This window comes from Portunus trituberculatus, chromosome 22 (genome assembly GCF_017591435.1).
Source record: "Portunus trituberculatus isolate SZX2019 chromosome 22, ASM1759143v1, whole genome shotgun sequence".
In the NCBI taxonomy this organism is placed as follows: domain Eukaryota; kingdom Metazoa; phylum Arthropoda; class Malacostraca; order Decapoda; family Portunidae; genus Portunus; species Portunus trituberculatus.
The window spans coordinates 8,406,315-8,422,775 of NC_059276.1; the positions used below are offsets into that span (position 1 = coordinate 8,406,315).

General features: G+C 41.9%; 2 protein-coding genes across 3 annotated transcripts; both read left to right on the forward strand.

Moving 5' to 3' along the window:
• The first annotated feature begins 7,408 nt into the window (after positions 1 to 7,408).
• On the forward strand, positions 7,409 to 10,176 carry LOC123507532. Of its 2 annotated transcripts, none has more exons than XM_045260452.1 (5): positions 7,409 to 8,130; positions 8,389 to 8,591; positions 9,024 to 9,092; positions 9,383 to 9,469; positions 9,575 to 10,176. In XM_045260452.1, exons 1-2 carry the CDS (start codon positions 7,423 to 7,425, stop codon positions 8,536 to 8,538), a joined length of 858 nt encoding a protein of 285 aa, XP_045116387.1. In that variant the 5' UTR covers positions 7,409 to 7,422; the 3' UTR covers positions 8,539 to 8,591; positions 9,024 to 9,092; positions 9,383 to 9,469; positions 9,575 to 10,176. The 2 variants fall into 2 exon arrangements, with proteins under 2 accessions (XP_045116387.1, XP_045116388.1); XM_045260453.1 differs by having other exon boundaries at positions 10,033 to 10,176.
• A 2,631-nt stretch (positions 10,177 to 12,807) lies between these two features.
• On the forward strand, positions 12,808 to 16,391 carry LOC123507533. The gene is made up of 5 exons (XM_045260454.1): positions 12,808 to 13,759; positions 14,018 to 14,221; positions 14,682 to 14,750; positions 15,351 to 15,437; positions 16,184 to 16,391. The coding sequence occupies exons 1-5, from the start codon at positions 13,052 to 13,054 to the stop codon at positions 16,283 to 16,285; spliced, it is 1,170 nt and encodes a 389-aa protein (XP_045116389.1). The 5' UTR covers positions 12,808 to 13,051; the 3' UTR covers positions 16,286 to 16,391.
• The last annotated feature ends 70 nt before the right edge of the window (positions 16,392 to 16,461 follow it).

Consider the following 16,461-nt stretch of genomic DNA (forward strand, 5'->3'; position numbering starts at 1 on the left):
TGTGTGTGTGTGTGTGTGTGTGTGTGTGTGTGTGTGTTTTTGAGGGAAGGGGAGGCTAACTGTTGTCTTGAATCTATAATGTCTCGTAAGTGATCAATCTATGAATTAACAATGTTTTCATTCGGAGTAATTTTGAGTAAACAATTACGAATATAAAATAATGCTTCTACTTATCTTACTACTACTACTACTACTACTACTACTACTACTACTACTACTACTACTACTACTACTACTACTACTACTACTACTACTACTACTACTACTACTACTACTACTACTACTACTACTACTACTACTACTACTACTACTACTATTACTACTACTGCTAAATAATAACAACAGTAATAATAACGATAACAAAACATCTATAAGGACAGGTGAAATATACAGGTGTGTTCTACAGGTGAACCTTGTGATGGGGAGTTTGTCGTCTTTACTTACCTTCGATGTGTGTGGCTGGTACACCCTCAGCTACTCCTCCCTCCTTGCAGTAAGTACCTTTGATCCTTCTTTCCATCTTTCTTTTCACTCAATTCCTTTGTAGTATTCTCTGACTAGCCAAGACACGGATGGAGAGGTAAACTAGAGACGTACATTACTGCTGTTTATTATTGTACACACAAGCGAGCGGAGATGAGTCTAGCGGTGCGTATGTCCCGGAGTTTCGGTGCTGACTGGGACCGCCCAGCAACTTTGTTCTTTTTCTGTCTTTCTGTATTTCTATGTTTTTTGTATCTTGTTTTGTACCACCCTTGTTGTATCTCCCCCTTCTTTTCTCAATAAACTTTGTAAACTTTGTAAACTTTATATAGGTAGTTCCACACCTGGGCCGGATTAGCTGGTGGTAGTAGTAGTGGTAGCAGTAGCAGTAGTAGTAGTAGTAGTAGTAGTAGTAGTAGTAGTAGTAGTAGTAGTAGCAGTAGTTGTACTACTAGTAGTAGTAGTAGTAGTAGCAGTGGTAGTGTGGTTCACAACACCTTCCTCGTATCTTTCGTGTCTTTTTTTCCTTATGTATCTTTTATAATTCTTTTTTGTCGTTGTAAGTGTTTAGCACATTAGAACATATGAAGTGTAAGGAAGCTGCAAGAGACTGTCAGTCCTACACGTGTGAGAGGAAAATTACCTAAATGCATCTATCATTCTCATCCATGAATTTGTCTAATATTCTTTAAAATTCCCTATTGACTCAGCACTAACATGATTCCTGAGTCCCTTCCATTCATCATCCACTTTGTTAGCGAATTATTTCCTTCCCATTTCTTTCTTAGCTTGAATTTCTCAAGGTTGAATCCATTAATTCTGGTTCTATCCTGGTTACTGATCCTAAGAACCTTACTCATGTCTCCTTTGTTATGATATTTTACCACTTAAATACTTCTATCAGGTCTCCTCTTAACCCACGTCTCTCGGAATGCAAGTTCAGTATTTTTCAATCTCGCTTCGTAGGGAATATTCTTCATCTCCTGTATCCTTATAGACATTCTCCTTTGCACTGATTCTAATAGAGACTTCCTATTATGTGGGGATCAAAATTGTACAGCATAGTCTAGATGTGGTTTGACCTGTGCCAAATATAAGTTTAATATTACTTCGGGATTTCTACATTCAACACTCCTAGAAATCATGTGCTCAGTCTTTAGTCATTTGTTATTGTCCTAATTTAATTTACCCATTTTGTTTTTCTTCCTTCCTTCCTTTCTTTTCTCATCTGTTTCTATATAATCGTTTCTCTATCCCTTCCTTTCACTTTTTTTCCCTTCTTTCCTTTGTTCATTAATTCTTTTATTTTCATTATTTTTTCCCTGTTTTCTTAATTTTTCCTTTGCATCACCTTTCTTTCTTTTGTGCCTTCCTTCTTTCTTTCACACAGTTTTGTCTACGTAATGAAATATGATACAATAACACATCCAGTCAGGTGTCTAGTTACTACTTAATTGCAGGTAATCTACACGTAAGCCAGTACCTGTCAGTGTTATCATGATCGAAACAAATATGTACAAACATTCAAGCGCTAGTTCTCGTTTTCGTATTGTTTGGATAGCGTTCTAGTGACAAAATTTAATTACCTTTTTACTGCTAACACTCCACTCTCTCCTCTTCCTTCTCTTACTCCTAGATCTTCAATACCATCATGACCTACATTGTGATAATATTCCAAATGGGAGGAGGAGCCATCAAGAACTCATAAGCCCCATAAGACCATTTATAGAAAACAGAGAGATACAAGGAGATACTTCAATAAACCGAGGGCTTTGATGGGGGACTTGCAGAAAAATGTAGAGGAGGAAAACGGTGAAAGTTTGGGCCACAGTTTGTTTTGAAAGGCTATACAGATGATAAGTCAGTTTTCATGGGTATTTTATCTCATTTGTGATGTAGAGAGTCTATATTAAACCACCACTATGCATGAAAACACTCCTGAAGACTCCAGTAACATCCTCTGCACCATGTCACGCTATGTTTGTGCATGAAGCACTTGATATTCACATGACAGACTCACAGACTCACGAGTTTTCCATAGATTTCGTGATTAATTTGCTTCTTATTTATCTATTTATCTATTTATTTTTTGATAGAAAGGTGAAGCGAGTGTGCACACAGAGCCAAGATTGATTGTGATCTCGTTGAATGTTTCCCTTTGTGTCTCACAACTCAAGGGGGTAGTCACAGCCTACCCTCTAAAGACAGCTCTCCTTCTTCACACAAAACTACATGCACTTACCACACATACACCCTTCACTCCAAATCAAAATTTAAAAGAAAAATGGGACCCAAAATAAACAACGCCTCGGAGTCCCCCTCTGCGGAGGGGACCAAAAATGTCCCCAGGTCGGACACCTCTCCTGTTGAAGACCACAAATGCCTTGACACCTCCCTCAACTTTTTCTACATTAACTTCTGCAACATTCGCGGTCTTAGATCTAATTTTCAATCTGTGGAACACCACCTCTCCTCTACTAAACCTCATCTTCTTTTCCTCACCGAAACACAGCTGTCTGAGGCAACTGACAGTAGCCCCTTCCCTCCTACTTTCTCTATTCTCATTTTCATTCCAAAGCTGGATGTTGCGTCTATGTACGCAACGACTTAACTTGCTCTCGTGCCCACGCTCTTGAGTCTTCCGAATTTTCCACCATCTGGCTACGACTTAACAGTCACTCTCAAACTAAATTCATCTGTGCTGTTTATCTCTCCCTAACTCTTCTGACTATAGTAATTTCTTCGACTACTTAACTTCTAAAGTGGAGCACATTCTGTCCCTCTACCCTTTCGCTGAGATTTCCATTCTTGGAGATTTCAATGTTCACCACCAGCTTTGGCTTTCCTCTCCCTTCACTGACCACCCTGGTGAACTAGCCTTCAACTTTGCTATCCTCCATGACCTAGAGCAACTGGTGCAACACCCTACTCGTATTCCTGACCGTCTTGGAGACACGCCCAACATTCTTGATCTCTTCCTCACCTCTAACCCTTCTGCTTATGCTGTCACCCTTTCATCTCCGTTGGGCTCCTCCGATCACAATCTCATTTCTGTATCTTGTCCTATTTTTCCAATCCCTCCGCAGGATCCCCAAAGCGAAGGTGCCTCTGGCGTTTTGCCTCTGCCAGTTGGGGGACCTGAGGAGGTATTATGCTGATTTTCCTGGAATGATTATTGCTTCCGTGTCAGAGACCCATCTCTTTGTGCTGAACGCATAACAGAGGTGTTAGTATCTGGCATGGAGGCGTACATTCCTCATTCTTTTCTCAACCTAAACCTTCTAAACCTTGGTTTAACTCAGCCTGTTCTCGTGCTATACATGATAGAGGTTGCCCACAAAAGGTACTTGAGCCTTCCATCTCCTGAATCTCATGCACTTTATATCTCTGCCCGGAATCATGCCAAGTCTGTTCTTCAACTTGCCAAACACTCTTTCATAAATAGGAAATGTCAAAATCTTTCAAACTCAAACTCTCCTCGTGACTTCTGGCATCTAGCCAAAAACATCTCAAATAACTTCACTTCTTCATCTTTCCTCCTTTATTTCATCCTGATGGCACCACTGCCATCTCTTCTGTCTCTAAAGCTGAACTCTTTTCTCAAACCTTTGCTCACAACTCCACCTTGGACGATTCTGGGCTTGTCCTCCCTCTCCTCCTCCCTCTGACTATTTCATGTCTACAATCAAAATTCTTCGTAATGATGTTTTCCATGCCCTTGCTGGCCTAAACCCTCGGAAGGCTTATGGACCTGATGGGGTCCCTCCTATTGTTCTCAAAAACTGTGCTTCTGTGCTTGCACCTTGCCTGGCCAAACTCTTCCAACTTTGTCTATCGACTTCTACCTTTCCTTCCTGCTGGAAGTTCGCCTACATTCAGCCTGTTCCTAAAAGGGTGACCGTTCTAACCCTCAAACTACCGTCCTATAGCTTTAATCTCTTGCTTGTCTAAAGTTTTTGAATCTATCCTGAATAGGAAGATTCTCAAACATCTGTCACTTCACAATCTTCTGTCTGATCGCCAGTATGGCTTCCGTCAAGGTCGCTCTACTGGTGATCTTCTGGCTTTCCTTACTGAGTCTTGGTCATCCTCTTTTAGAGATTTCGGTGAAACTTTTGCTGTTGCGTTAGACATATCAAAAGCTTTTGATAGAGTCTGGCATAAAGCTTTGATTTCAAAACTGCCCTCTTACGGCTTCTATCCTTCTCTCTGCAACTTTATCTCATGTTTCCTTTCCGACCGCTCTATTGCTGCTGTGGTAGACGGCTACTGTTCTTCTCCTAAACCTATTAATAGTGGTGTTCCTCAGGGTTCTGTCCTGTCACCCACTCTCTTTCTATTATTCATTAATGACCTTCTTAACCAAACTTCTTGCCCTATCCACTCCTACGCTGATGATACCACCCTACATCTTTCCACGTTCTTTCAGAGACGTCCAACCCTTCAGGAAATTAACAGATCACGCGGGGACGCCACGGAACGCCTGACTTCCGATCTTTCTAAGATTTCCGATTGGGGCAGAGAAAATCTAGTAGTTTTCAATGCCTCAAAACTCAATTCCTCCATCTATCAACTCGACACAACCTTCCAGACAACTATCCCCTCTTCTTCAATGACACTCAACTGTCTCCCTCTTCCACAATGAATATCCTCGGTCTGTCCTTTGCTCATAATCTTAACTGGAAACTTCACATCTCATCTCTTGCTAAAACAGCTTCTATGAAGTTAGGTGTTCTGAGGCGTCTCCGCCAGTTTTTCTCGCCCTCCAACTGCTTACTCTGTATAAGGGCCTTATCCGTCCCTGTATGGAGTACTCTTCGCATGTTTGGGGGTTCCAGTCACACAGCTTTGCTTGATAGGGTGGAATCGAAAGCTCTTCGTCTCATCAACTCCCTCCTCTGACTAACTGTCTTCAGTCTCTTTCTCACCGCCGAAATGTTGCATCCCTTTCTATATTTTATCGCTATTTTCATGGTAACTGTTCTACTGATCTTGCTAACTGCATGCCTCCCCTCCTCCTGCGGCCACGCTGCACAAGGCTTTCTTCTTCCTCTCATCCCTATTCTGTCCAACTCTCTAATGCAAGAGTTAACCAGTACGCTCAATCATTCATCCCTTTCACTGGTAAACTCTGGAACTCCCTCCCTGCATCTGTATTTCCAAATTCCTACAACTTGTCTTCTTTTAAGAGGGAGGTATCGAGGCATTTGCTCCCCTAATTCTGGCTGACGGTTTTGGCACTTTTTGTACTCTTTGGAGAGCCAGCGCTCAAGTGGGCTTTTTTCTAACTTTCTTTTTTTTGCCCTTGGCTGGCCCTCTTCCCTACGTAAAAAAAAAAAAAAAAAAAAAAAAAAAAACATGACTCACTCCTGTGGCTTCTCTTGTTTCGTTGTGTGTGCATCATCGTCTGTAAATTGTAATGAACTCGTATGTTACCGATGAGACACTTTGTACTTATCAACTTGGAATAGATGAAAAAATCTACTTTCAAAACACCCTTACGAATGAATAATAAATAATGATGGAAGATGATGAATTTCACTTATACTTTATTCTTTATTGATTGTCTTGTGTGGCGCACGTGTGGCTTTATCATTTAATAATGTTTGACCTGAGCTCCACGCTGAAAGGACTGACAGAGACATGAAGAATCTCCTAGCCATATTTTTTTCCTTTTTTTTTTATTTTTCCGAGAGCCGCAAAATCGATCCAGCAAAAAAAAAAAAAAAATGAAACCTTAATTCCACAGAGAAAGTTTCTCTCTTCTCGTTGCTATTGTCCCTCTTATTGTCTCTGTCTCTGTACCTGTCTCCGTTCTTCTACTACCTTTCTCCCTTCTCTTCGCTGTCTTCCTGTCCTTATTCTCTTTATCCTTTTCCTATTTCTCTTCATCATTATTTTCATCCTCCTCTTCTTCATTTTCTTTCTACTCCCTGTGGTTCATACTTCATATCCTCCTCTCCTTTTCTTCTCCCTATCTTCCTGTTTCTCCTCCTCCCCCTCCTAGTTATTCTTCATCATTCCCACAGTTCATGAACACCGTGATGACCTACCTAGTGATAATCCTACAAGTGAAGGACACAGAAGAGCCGGATCCTAATAGACAAGACCTCCCTGCACCGCCAAACCAAACAGAACAGGGTGATATTTTGAAGTCTGGCGAATAATGACCGTCAGCATATCAATCTACTTATTCATTCATCTGTTTGTTTATCAATTCTGCTTACGCGTTTATCCATGTGTGCTTTTCCGAATAAACACACACACACACACACACACACACACACACACACACACACACACACACACACACACACACACACACACACACACACACACACACACACACACACGGATAATTAGATAGCTGCTAGTAATTCTGCTACTACTACCACTACTACTGTTACTATTACTACTACTACTACTACTACTACTACTACTACTACTACTACTACTACTACTACTACTACTACTACTACTACTACTACTACTACTACTACTACTACTACTACTATTACTACTAAAACTACCACCACTACTGCAAAACAACTAACTATTTCTTTCCTTTCGATAATATATATCCTCCTCCTCCTCCTCCTCCTCCTCCTCCTCTAAAAACGAATTGGAGGTGAATGTGTTCCATATAGAACACCTTCAAGTCATAGAAAACTTACTTTACGCTGTAATACTTGGATTGTGAGGAGACGACCTGGCAACTCTAGATGGCTGTTAACTCGAGTGCAAACAAATTAAGGTAATAACATCATATAATGGGATGATAGATTTCGTTCCTGTATCGCGCACCTCGAAATGGATTTTTTTCTCTCACTGACGAGCAAAGCAAGGGATATATGACATCTTCACACACGAGCACTGACAGGCGAGCGTCCAGTGTCAAGAGTCCATAGCCACTGCTTCGTACTGTGTCTGCCTGCCGACATGCTACCGTCAGACGCCCCATTGACAGTGTTGCCTTGGCGCATCCTGGTCCCTCTGCTGCAGCTGTATGGCTGCTTCCCATACAGGATATCTTCTACCAAATCTCCGCCAGTGTTCAGCCTCCCGCTGTGCCTGTGCGGCGTGGCCATGCAGTTATTGATGGTCATTTTGTTCAGCATGTGCTCCGATATGAACCACATATCATTCCTCTCACTGGACATGGGCACCGTCAGCTACATCTTTTCCAGCATAGTCATGGCGGTTTCATTGTGGCTGGCTGGCTTCATCCTGCTAATAAACAGTGGTGCAGTCGCTGCTCTGCTGCATGACCTGTCCCAGATGAAGAATGTCTTCTCGCCGTCCTGGCGCCATTGGTTGTGCAACGCGAGGACACTGCTGATGCTGGCATACGGGATTATTATAACATGCTTGTCTGTAACGTTCACCCTCTTCTCAGTAAGACCCTCTACTGTCTTGGAGACGTTGTTCCTCACAATGGCTGCTGTGGTCTATCCTATCATCTTCTGGCTGCCCATAGAGCTGTTCTACTCGGTGCTCGCCGTCCAGGCCCACCACCTTCTGGTCAATACGAAGGCTACTGCGACCAAGGTGTCCGCTTTTCTCGCCGGTAACGAGTCTTTTAAGTGCGAGAGTGACGTGAAGACGACGATGGCGGCGCTGGTGCACCTGGACGCTGTCATTCAGGAGGTAAGTGAAAGGATGCGTCTGCAGTGGTGGACAGGATACAAAGAATTGGTCTTGCTACAATATTGTTCAAAAGTTCTGTTACTGAGCCACAAAACATCTGTTAAAACTGTCATGAATTGAAGAATTAAACAGCTACTAATAATCACAAAAATTGCACTATACAAAATGACACTGAAACTATTAGCTTGTGTTAGGAGCACCACCTTGTTGTGGAATCTGCCGCCCAAAGAATATTTCAGAACGTGAGCAACCCGGCAGGTGGAGGTGAAGCGGGCGAAGACCACACGCCTGTTCTTCCCAATCATCAACATATTCTTCGTGATTGCGATCATGTTGGCCATCACCACCCCTTACTCCATCATTCAAGGGGCAACACAGGCGGCGGCACCTTCGGATCATTGCTATTAGCTTCCCACATCATGGGCAGCCTGTTTCACGCGGGCCAAATGTTCACCAGCCAGGTTAGCCTTCTAGCTTTGCCGCGTGCCACCTTTCAGGCGTCGATAGTTAATGAATGAGTGATAGTTAGATGGCTTATTAGCTTAATTGTTATCTAGCTAGCTATTTAGTTACATGGATTATCACTGTCACTAAATCAGTCAGTTAGTGAGGGAGGGAGGGAGGGAGGGAGGGACAGTTACTTGTTTAGTTAGTCTGGTAGCTAAATACTATCGAAGTCAGAGTTAATTAGTTCATTAATCAAATAGTTAAACACTCACTGAGTTAGACAGTGTCAGGCAGTCTGACAGTTTATAAGTGAGCTCGTAATTTGTATTACTGTAATAGATTAATCAGTCATTCAGTCAGTCAGTTAGTCAAACAGTCAGTTAACAATTCAGTCTTCACAATTAGTTCATAAATCAATCAATGAGTCATCACAATGTCTTCTCCAGGTGAGTGAAGCCGAGGGAGTCTTGAAGCAGCTGAGAGCCAAGAGTCAGGACCTCAGTGTCAGCCTGAAGGTGTGTGTGTGTGTGTGTGTGTGTGTGTGTGTGTGTGTGTGTTTGGGAGAAGGGGAGACTAACTGTTGTCTTGAATCTATAATGTCTCTTAAGTGATCAGTTTATGAATTAACAATGTTTTCATTCGGATTTATTTTGAGCAAACAATTATTATTAAGATATACTCCTACTATTTATCTTACTTCCACTACTACTACTACTAGTACTACTACTACTCTAATAACAACAGTAATAATAACGATAACAAAGCGTCTATAAAGACAGGTGAAATATACAGGTGTCTTCTACAGGTGAACCTTGTGATGGGGAGTTTGTCGTCTTTACTTACCTTCGATGTGTGTGGCTGGTACACCCTCAGCTACTCCTCCCTCCTTGCAGTAAGTACCTTTGATCCTTTCTCGTATTGTTTGGATAGCGTTACAGTGACAAGACCTTTTTACTGCTAACACTCCACTCTCTCCTCTTCCTTCTCTTACTCCTAGATCTTCAATACTATCATGACCTACATTGTGATAATATTCCAAGAAGGAGGAGCAGCCATCAAGAACTCATAAGCCCCGTAAGAAAACTCATAGAAAACGGGGATTATTAAAGAGACTTCAATAAACCGAGGGCTTTGATGGGGGACTTGCAGGAAAATGTAGAGGAGGAAAATGGTGAAAGTTTGGGCCGCAGTTTTTTTTTAAAGGCTATACAGATGATAAGTCAGTTTTATGGGTATTTTATCTCATTTGTGATGTAGAGAGTCTATATTAAACCACCACTATGCATGAAAACACTCCTGAAGACTGCAGTAACATCCTCTGCACCATGTTCACGCTATGTTTGTGCATGAAGCACTTGATATTCACATGACAGACTCACAAACTCACGAATTTTCCATAGTTTACGTGATTAATTTGCTTCTTATTAATTTATTAATTTATTTATTCTTTCATAGAAAGGTGAAGCGAGTGTGCACACAGAGCCCAGATTGACACATGACTCACTCCTGTGGCTTCTCTTGTTTCATTGTGTGTGCATCAATATCTGTAAAATGTAATGAACACGTATGTTACCGATGAGACACTTTGTACTTATCAACTTGGAATAAAAAAAAATTTACTTTCAAAACACCCTTACGAATGAATAATAAATAATGATGGAAGATGATGAATTTCACTTATACTTTATTCTTTATTGATTGTCTTGTGTGGCGCACGTATGACTTTGCCATTTAATAATGTTTGACCTGAGCTCCACGCTGAAAGGACTGGCAGAGACGTGAAGGATCTCCTAGCCATATTTTTTTCCTTATTTTTTTTTTTTTTTTCGTGAGACGCAAAATCGATCCAGCAAAAAATGAAACTTTAAATCCAGAGAGAAAGTTAAAGCGAAGCCAGTAATGGATTAAAAGCAGGAGAGGACACTATGCAGGAATGTGCGGCTCAGCAAAGGCGATTATCTCTGGGCGACATGGATGGCGACACGCGAGACTTGGGACAAAGAACATAGTTTTTCTCACCCCTCCAACTGCTTACTCTGTATAAGGGCCTTATCCGTCCCTGTATGGAGTACTCTTCGCATGTTTGGGGGGTTCCAGTCACACAGCTTTGCTTGATAGGGTGGAATCGAAAGTTCTTCGTCTCATCAACTCTCCTCCTCTGACTAACTGTCTTCAGTCTCTTTCTCACCGCCGAAATGTTGCATCCCTTTCTATATTTTATCGCTATTTTCATGGTAACTGTTCTACTGATCTTGCTAACTGTATGCCTCCCCTCCTCCTGCGGCCACGCTGCACAAGGCTTTCTTCTTCCTCTCACCCATATTCTGTCCAAATCTCTAATGCAAGAGTTAACCAGTACGCTCAATCATTCATCCCTTTCACTGGTAAACTCTGGAACTCCCTCCCTGCATCTGTATTTCCAAATTCCTACAACTTGTCTTCTTTTAAGAGGGAGGTATCGAGGCATTTGCTCCCCTAATTCTGGCTGACGGTTTTGGCACTTTTTGTACTCTTTGGAGAGCCAGCGCTCAAGTGGGCTTTTTTTCTAACTTTCTTTTTTTTTGCCCTTGGCTGGCCCTCTTCCATACGTAAAAAAAAAAAAAAAAAACAAACAAACATGGTAATTGAGTCTCTGCCTGTCTCTGTTTCTCTCTCTTTGCCTCTGTCTCTCTCTCTGTATCTTTTCCTCCGATACGTTTATCCCTTCTCGTTGCTACTCTCTCTCTCTCTCTCTCTCTCTCTCTCTCTCTCTCTCTCTCTCTCTCTCTCTCTCTCTCTCTCTCTCTCTCTCTCTCTCTCTCTCTCTCTCTCTCTCTCTCTCTCTCTCTTATCTCTTTCTCTCTTCTCGTTGCTATTGTCTCTCTTACTGTCTCTGTCTCTGTACCTGTTTCCGTTCTTCTAATACCTTTCTCCATTCTCTTCGCTGTTTTCTTGTCCTTATTCTCTTTATCCTTTTCCTATTTCTCTGCATCATTATTTTCATCCTCCTCTTCTTCCTGTTCCTCCTATTCCCTGTGGTCATCCTTTATATCCTCCTCTCTTTTTTTCTCCCCATCTTCTTCTTTCTCCTCTTCCTCCTCCTTGTTATCCTTCATTCCTGCACTTCATGAACACCGTGATGACCTACCTAGTGATAATCCTACAAGTGAAGGACACAGAAGAGGCGGATCCTAACAGACAAGACCTCCCTGCACTGCCAAATAAAAAAAAAAAAAAAAAAATGGTGATATTTTGAAGTCTGGCGAATAATGACCGTCAGCATATTAATCTACTTATTCATTCATCTGTTTGTTTATCGATTCTGCCAACGCGTTTATCCATGTGTGTTTGTAAGGAAGATACGCCGTGCCGGCTCTTCCTTCCTTCCTAACTACTTGTCTTGGTAGTTAGTATACGCCCAGCCGGCTTCGTTATACCCTTCAGGTTTTCCTTTCCAAATGGTTAGTCTAATTAATCCTGGCTTAACATCATATATTCTGAGGGTGAGAGATCGTGGCATCCCGTCTCCCTCACAGTGTTTTTTCTCGTCTTTTTATCTATTTTTCCATTTGGTGTATAATTTTTACCTCTATATAAAGTTGCTCAATGAATTAATGCAGACTATTTTCCAAGGTTTGTGAAATAAGGTTAGCTCAAATATACATGATTTTCAACTAGAATGGGTACATTATTGTACCTGAGACTGTTTGAATGAAGAGTGTGTGATAAGTGAGTCCTCCCACGCGACAGAGCTTGGCTGGGTTTAATAATTAGTGGTATTTAGTGGGAACAGGAGCATTGGTCAGTCGGGATTTGTTGAGCTGGCAATAGCCAAGGAAGTAGACACACACACATACACTCACACACACACACACACACACACACACACACACACACACACACACACACACACACACACACACACGGATAATTAGATTGGTGCTACTATCAATACTACTACTACAACTGCTATTACTACTACTACTACTACTACTACTACTACTACTACTACTACTACTACTACTACTACTACTGCTAATATTACTACAGCTACAAATAGCACCACTACTAAATAACATTAATTTCTTCTTTTCTATAATATGTATCTTCCTACATTTTCACCTCCTACTCCTCCTCATTTTCCTCCTCTAAAGATGAATTGGAGGTGAATGTGTTCCATATAGAACACCTTCAAGTCATAGAAAACCTACTTTATGCTGTAATGCTTGGATTAAGAGGAGTCGACCTGGCAACTCTAAGTGGCTGTTTGCTCTAAATAGAGAGCAAACAATTAATGTAATAACATTATATTATGTAATGATATTATGTGATGATCGATTTCGTCCCTGTATCGCGCACCTCGAAATGCGTTTTTTTTCGCTCATGGACGAGTGAAGCAAGGGATTCCTGACATCCTCACACACAAGCATTGACAGGCGAGCGTCCAGTGTCAAGAGTCCATAGTCACTGCAGCGTACTGTGTCTGCCCGCCGCCATGCTACCGTCAGACGCCCCATTGACAGTGTTGCCTTGGCGCATCCTGGTCCCTCTGCTGCAGCTGTATGGCTGCTTCCCATACAGGATATCTTCCACCAACTCTCCGCCAGTGTTCAGCCTCCCGCTGTGCCTGTGCAGCGTGGCCATGCAGTTATTGATTGTCGTTTTGTTCAGCAAGTGGTCCAGTGTGAACCACATATCATTCCTCTCAATGAACATGGGCACCGTCAGCTACATCTTTTCCAGCATAGTCATGGCGGTTTCATTGTGGCTGGCTGGCTTTATCCTGCTGATAAACAGTGGTGCAGTCGCTGCTCTGCTGCATGACCTGTCCCAGATGAAGAATGTCTTCTCGCCGTCCTGGCGCCATTGGTTGTGCAACGCGAGGACACTGCTGATGCTGGCATACGGGATTATTATAACATGCTTGTCTGTAACGTTCACCCTCTTCTCAGTAAGACCCTCTACTGTCTTGGAGACTTTGTTCCTCACAATGGCTGCAGTGGTCTGTTCTGTCATCTTCTGGCTGCCTATAGAGCTGTTCTACTCGGTGCTCGCCGTCCAGGCCCACCACCTTCTGGTCAATACGAAGGCTACTGCGACCAAGGTGTCCGCTTTTCTCGCCGGTAACGAGTCTTTTAAGTGCGAGAGTGACGTGAAGACGACGATGGCGGCGCTGGTGCACCTGGACGCTGTCATTCAGGAGGTAAGTGAAAGGAAGCGTTTCCAGTGGTGCACGGAATACAAAGAATTGGTCTTGCTACAATATTGTTCAAAAGTTCTGTTACTGAGCCACAAAACATATGTTAAAACTGCCATGTATTCAAGAATTAAACAGCTTCTAATAATTACAAAAATTGCACTATACAAAATGACACTGAAACTATTAGCTTGTGTTAGGAGCACCACCATGTTGTGGAATCTGCCGCCCAAAGAATATTTCAGAACGTGAGCAACCCGGCAGGTGGAGGTGAAGCGGGCGAAGACCACACGCCTGTTCTTCCCAATCATCAACATATTCTTCGTGATTGCGATCATGATGGCCATCACCAGCCCTTACACCATCATTCAAGGGAGCATTACAGGCGGCGGCACCTTCGGATCGTTACTATTAGCTTCCCACATCATGGGCAGCCTGTTTCACGCTGGCCAAATGTTCACCAGCCAGGTTAGCCTTCTCGCTTCACCGCGTGCCTCCTTTCAGGCGTCGATAGTTAAGTTAGATAGCTGGTTAATGAATGAGTGATAGTTAGATGGCTTATTAGCTTAATTGTTATCTAGCTAGCTATTTAGTTACATGGATTATCACTGTCACTAAATCAGTCAGTTAGTGAGGGAGGGAGGGAGGGAGGGAGGGAGGGAGGGAGTGACAAGTACTTGTTTAGTTAGTCTGGTAGCTAAATACTATCGAAGTCAGAGTTAATTAGTTCTTTAATCAAATAGTTAAACACTCACTGAGTTAGACAGTGTCAGGCAGTCTGACAGTTTATAAGTGAGCTCGTAATTTGTATTACTGTAATAGATTAATCAGTCATTCAGTCAGTCAGTTAGTCATATAGTCAGTTAACAATTCTGTCTTCAGAATCAGTTCATAAATCAATCAATGAGTCATCACATGGCTTCCCCAGGTGAGTGAAGCCGAGGGAGTCTTGAAGCAGCTGAGAGCCAAGAGTCAGGACCTCAGTGTCAGCCTGAAGGTGTGTGTGTGTGTGTGTGTGTGTGTGTGTGTGTGTGTGTGTGTGTGTGTGTTTGGGGGAAGGGGAGACTAACTGTTGTCTTGAATCTATAATGTCTCGTAAGTGATCAGTTTATGAATTAACAATGTTTTCATTCGGAGTAATTTTGAGCAAACAGTTTCGAATATGAAATACTCTTACTATTTATATTACTTCCACTACTACTACTAGTACTACTACTACTACTACTACTACTACTACTACTACTACTAGAACTACTACTTCTACTACTACTACTATTTCTACTACTACTACTACTACTACTACTACTGTTACTCCTACTACTACTACTACTACTACTACTACTACTACTACTATTGTTACTACTACTACTACTACTACTACTACTACTACTACTACTATTACTACTACTACTACTACTACTACTACTACTACTGCTGTTGCTCCTGCTGCTACTACTACTACTATTGTTACTACTACTACTACTACTACTACTACTACTACTACTACTACTACTACTACTACTCTAATAACAACAGTAATAATAACGATAACAAAGCGTCTATAAAGACAGGTGAAATATACAGGTGTCTTCTACAGGTGAACCTTGTGATGGGGAGTTTGTCGTCTTTACTTACCTTCGATGTGTGTGGCTGGTACACCCTCAGCTACTCCTCCCTCCTTGCAGTAAGTACCTTTGATCCTTTCTCGTATTGTTTGGATAGCGTTACAGTGACAAGACCTTTTTACTGCTAACACTCCACTCTCTCCTCTTCCTTCTCTTACTCCTAGATCTTCAATACCATCGTGACCTACATTGTGATAATATTCCAAATAGGAGGAGCAGCCATCAAGAACTCATAAGCCCCGTAAGAAAAGTCATAGAAAACGGAGATAATCAAAGAGAAACTTCAATAAACCGAGGGCTTTGATGGGGGACTTGCAGGAAAATGTAGAGGAGGAAAATGGTGAAAGTTTGGGCCGCAGTTTTTTTTTTTTTTTGTACCATGTGTGATTTTCACGGGAATTTATGGGCTAAAGGGATACTTTTTTGGGGTACCTCTTATTTCAAAACCCACCGCTAGGAAACCATTGCCCCGACTGAGGAAACCCAACCTACACTCGGACCCTGGACAGGATTCGAACCCGTGCGCTTCTCAGACCCCTTAGCAGGCATGGTTCCACTGTACCACGGCGGCCCCCAAAAGGGATATTTTATCTCATTTATGATGTAGAGAGTCTATATTAAACCACCACTATGCATGAAAACACTCCTGAAGACTCCACTAACATCCTCTGCAACATGTTCACGCTATGTTTGTGCATGAAGCACTTGATATTCACATGACAGACTCACAAACTCACGAATTTTCCATAGATTACGTGATTAATTTGCTTCTTATTAATTTATTAATTTATTTATTCTTTCATAGAAAGGTGAAGCGAGTGTGCACACAGAGCCCAGATTGACACATGACTCACTCCTGTGGCTTCTCTTGTTTCGTTGTGTGTGCATCAACATCTGTAAAATGTAATGAACACGTATGTTACCGATGAGACACTTTGTACTTATCAACTTGGAATAAAAAAAAAATTTACTTTCAAAACACCCTTACGAATGAATAATAAATAATGATGGAAGATGATGAATTTCACTTATACTCTATTCTTTATTGATTGTCTTGTGTGGCGCACGTGTGGCTTTATCATT

Excerpts from the sequence above, each read along its gene's own strand:
- LOC123507533 (XM_045260454.1), top strand. The coding sequence starts at position 13,052 with ATGCTACCGTCAGACGCCCCATTGACAGTGTTGCCTTGGCGCATCCTG. Across the intron at positions 13,760-14,017 it reads TGGACGCTGTCATTCAGGAG|GTGGAGGTGAAGCGGGCGAA; the intron begins GTAAGTGAAAGG and ends GCAACCCGGCAG. Across the intron at positions 14,751-15,350 it reads ACCTCAGTGTCAGCCTGAAG|GTGAACCTTGTGATGGGGAG; the intron begins GTGTGTGTGTGT and ends TGTCTTCTACAG.
- LOC123507532 (XM_045260452.1), top strand. The coding sequence starts at position 7,423 with ATGCTACCGTCAGACGCCCCATTGACAGTGTTGCCTTGGCGCATCCTG. Across the intron at positions 8,131-8,388 it reads TGGACGCTGTCATTCAGGAG|GTGGAGGTGAAGCGGGCGAA; the intron begins GTAAGTGAAAGG and ends GCAACCCGGCAG.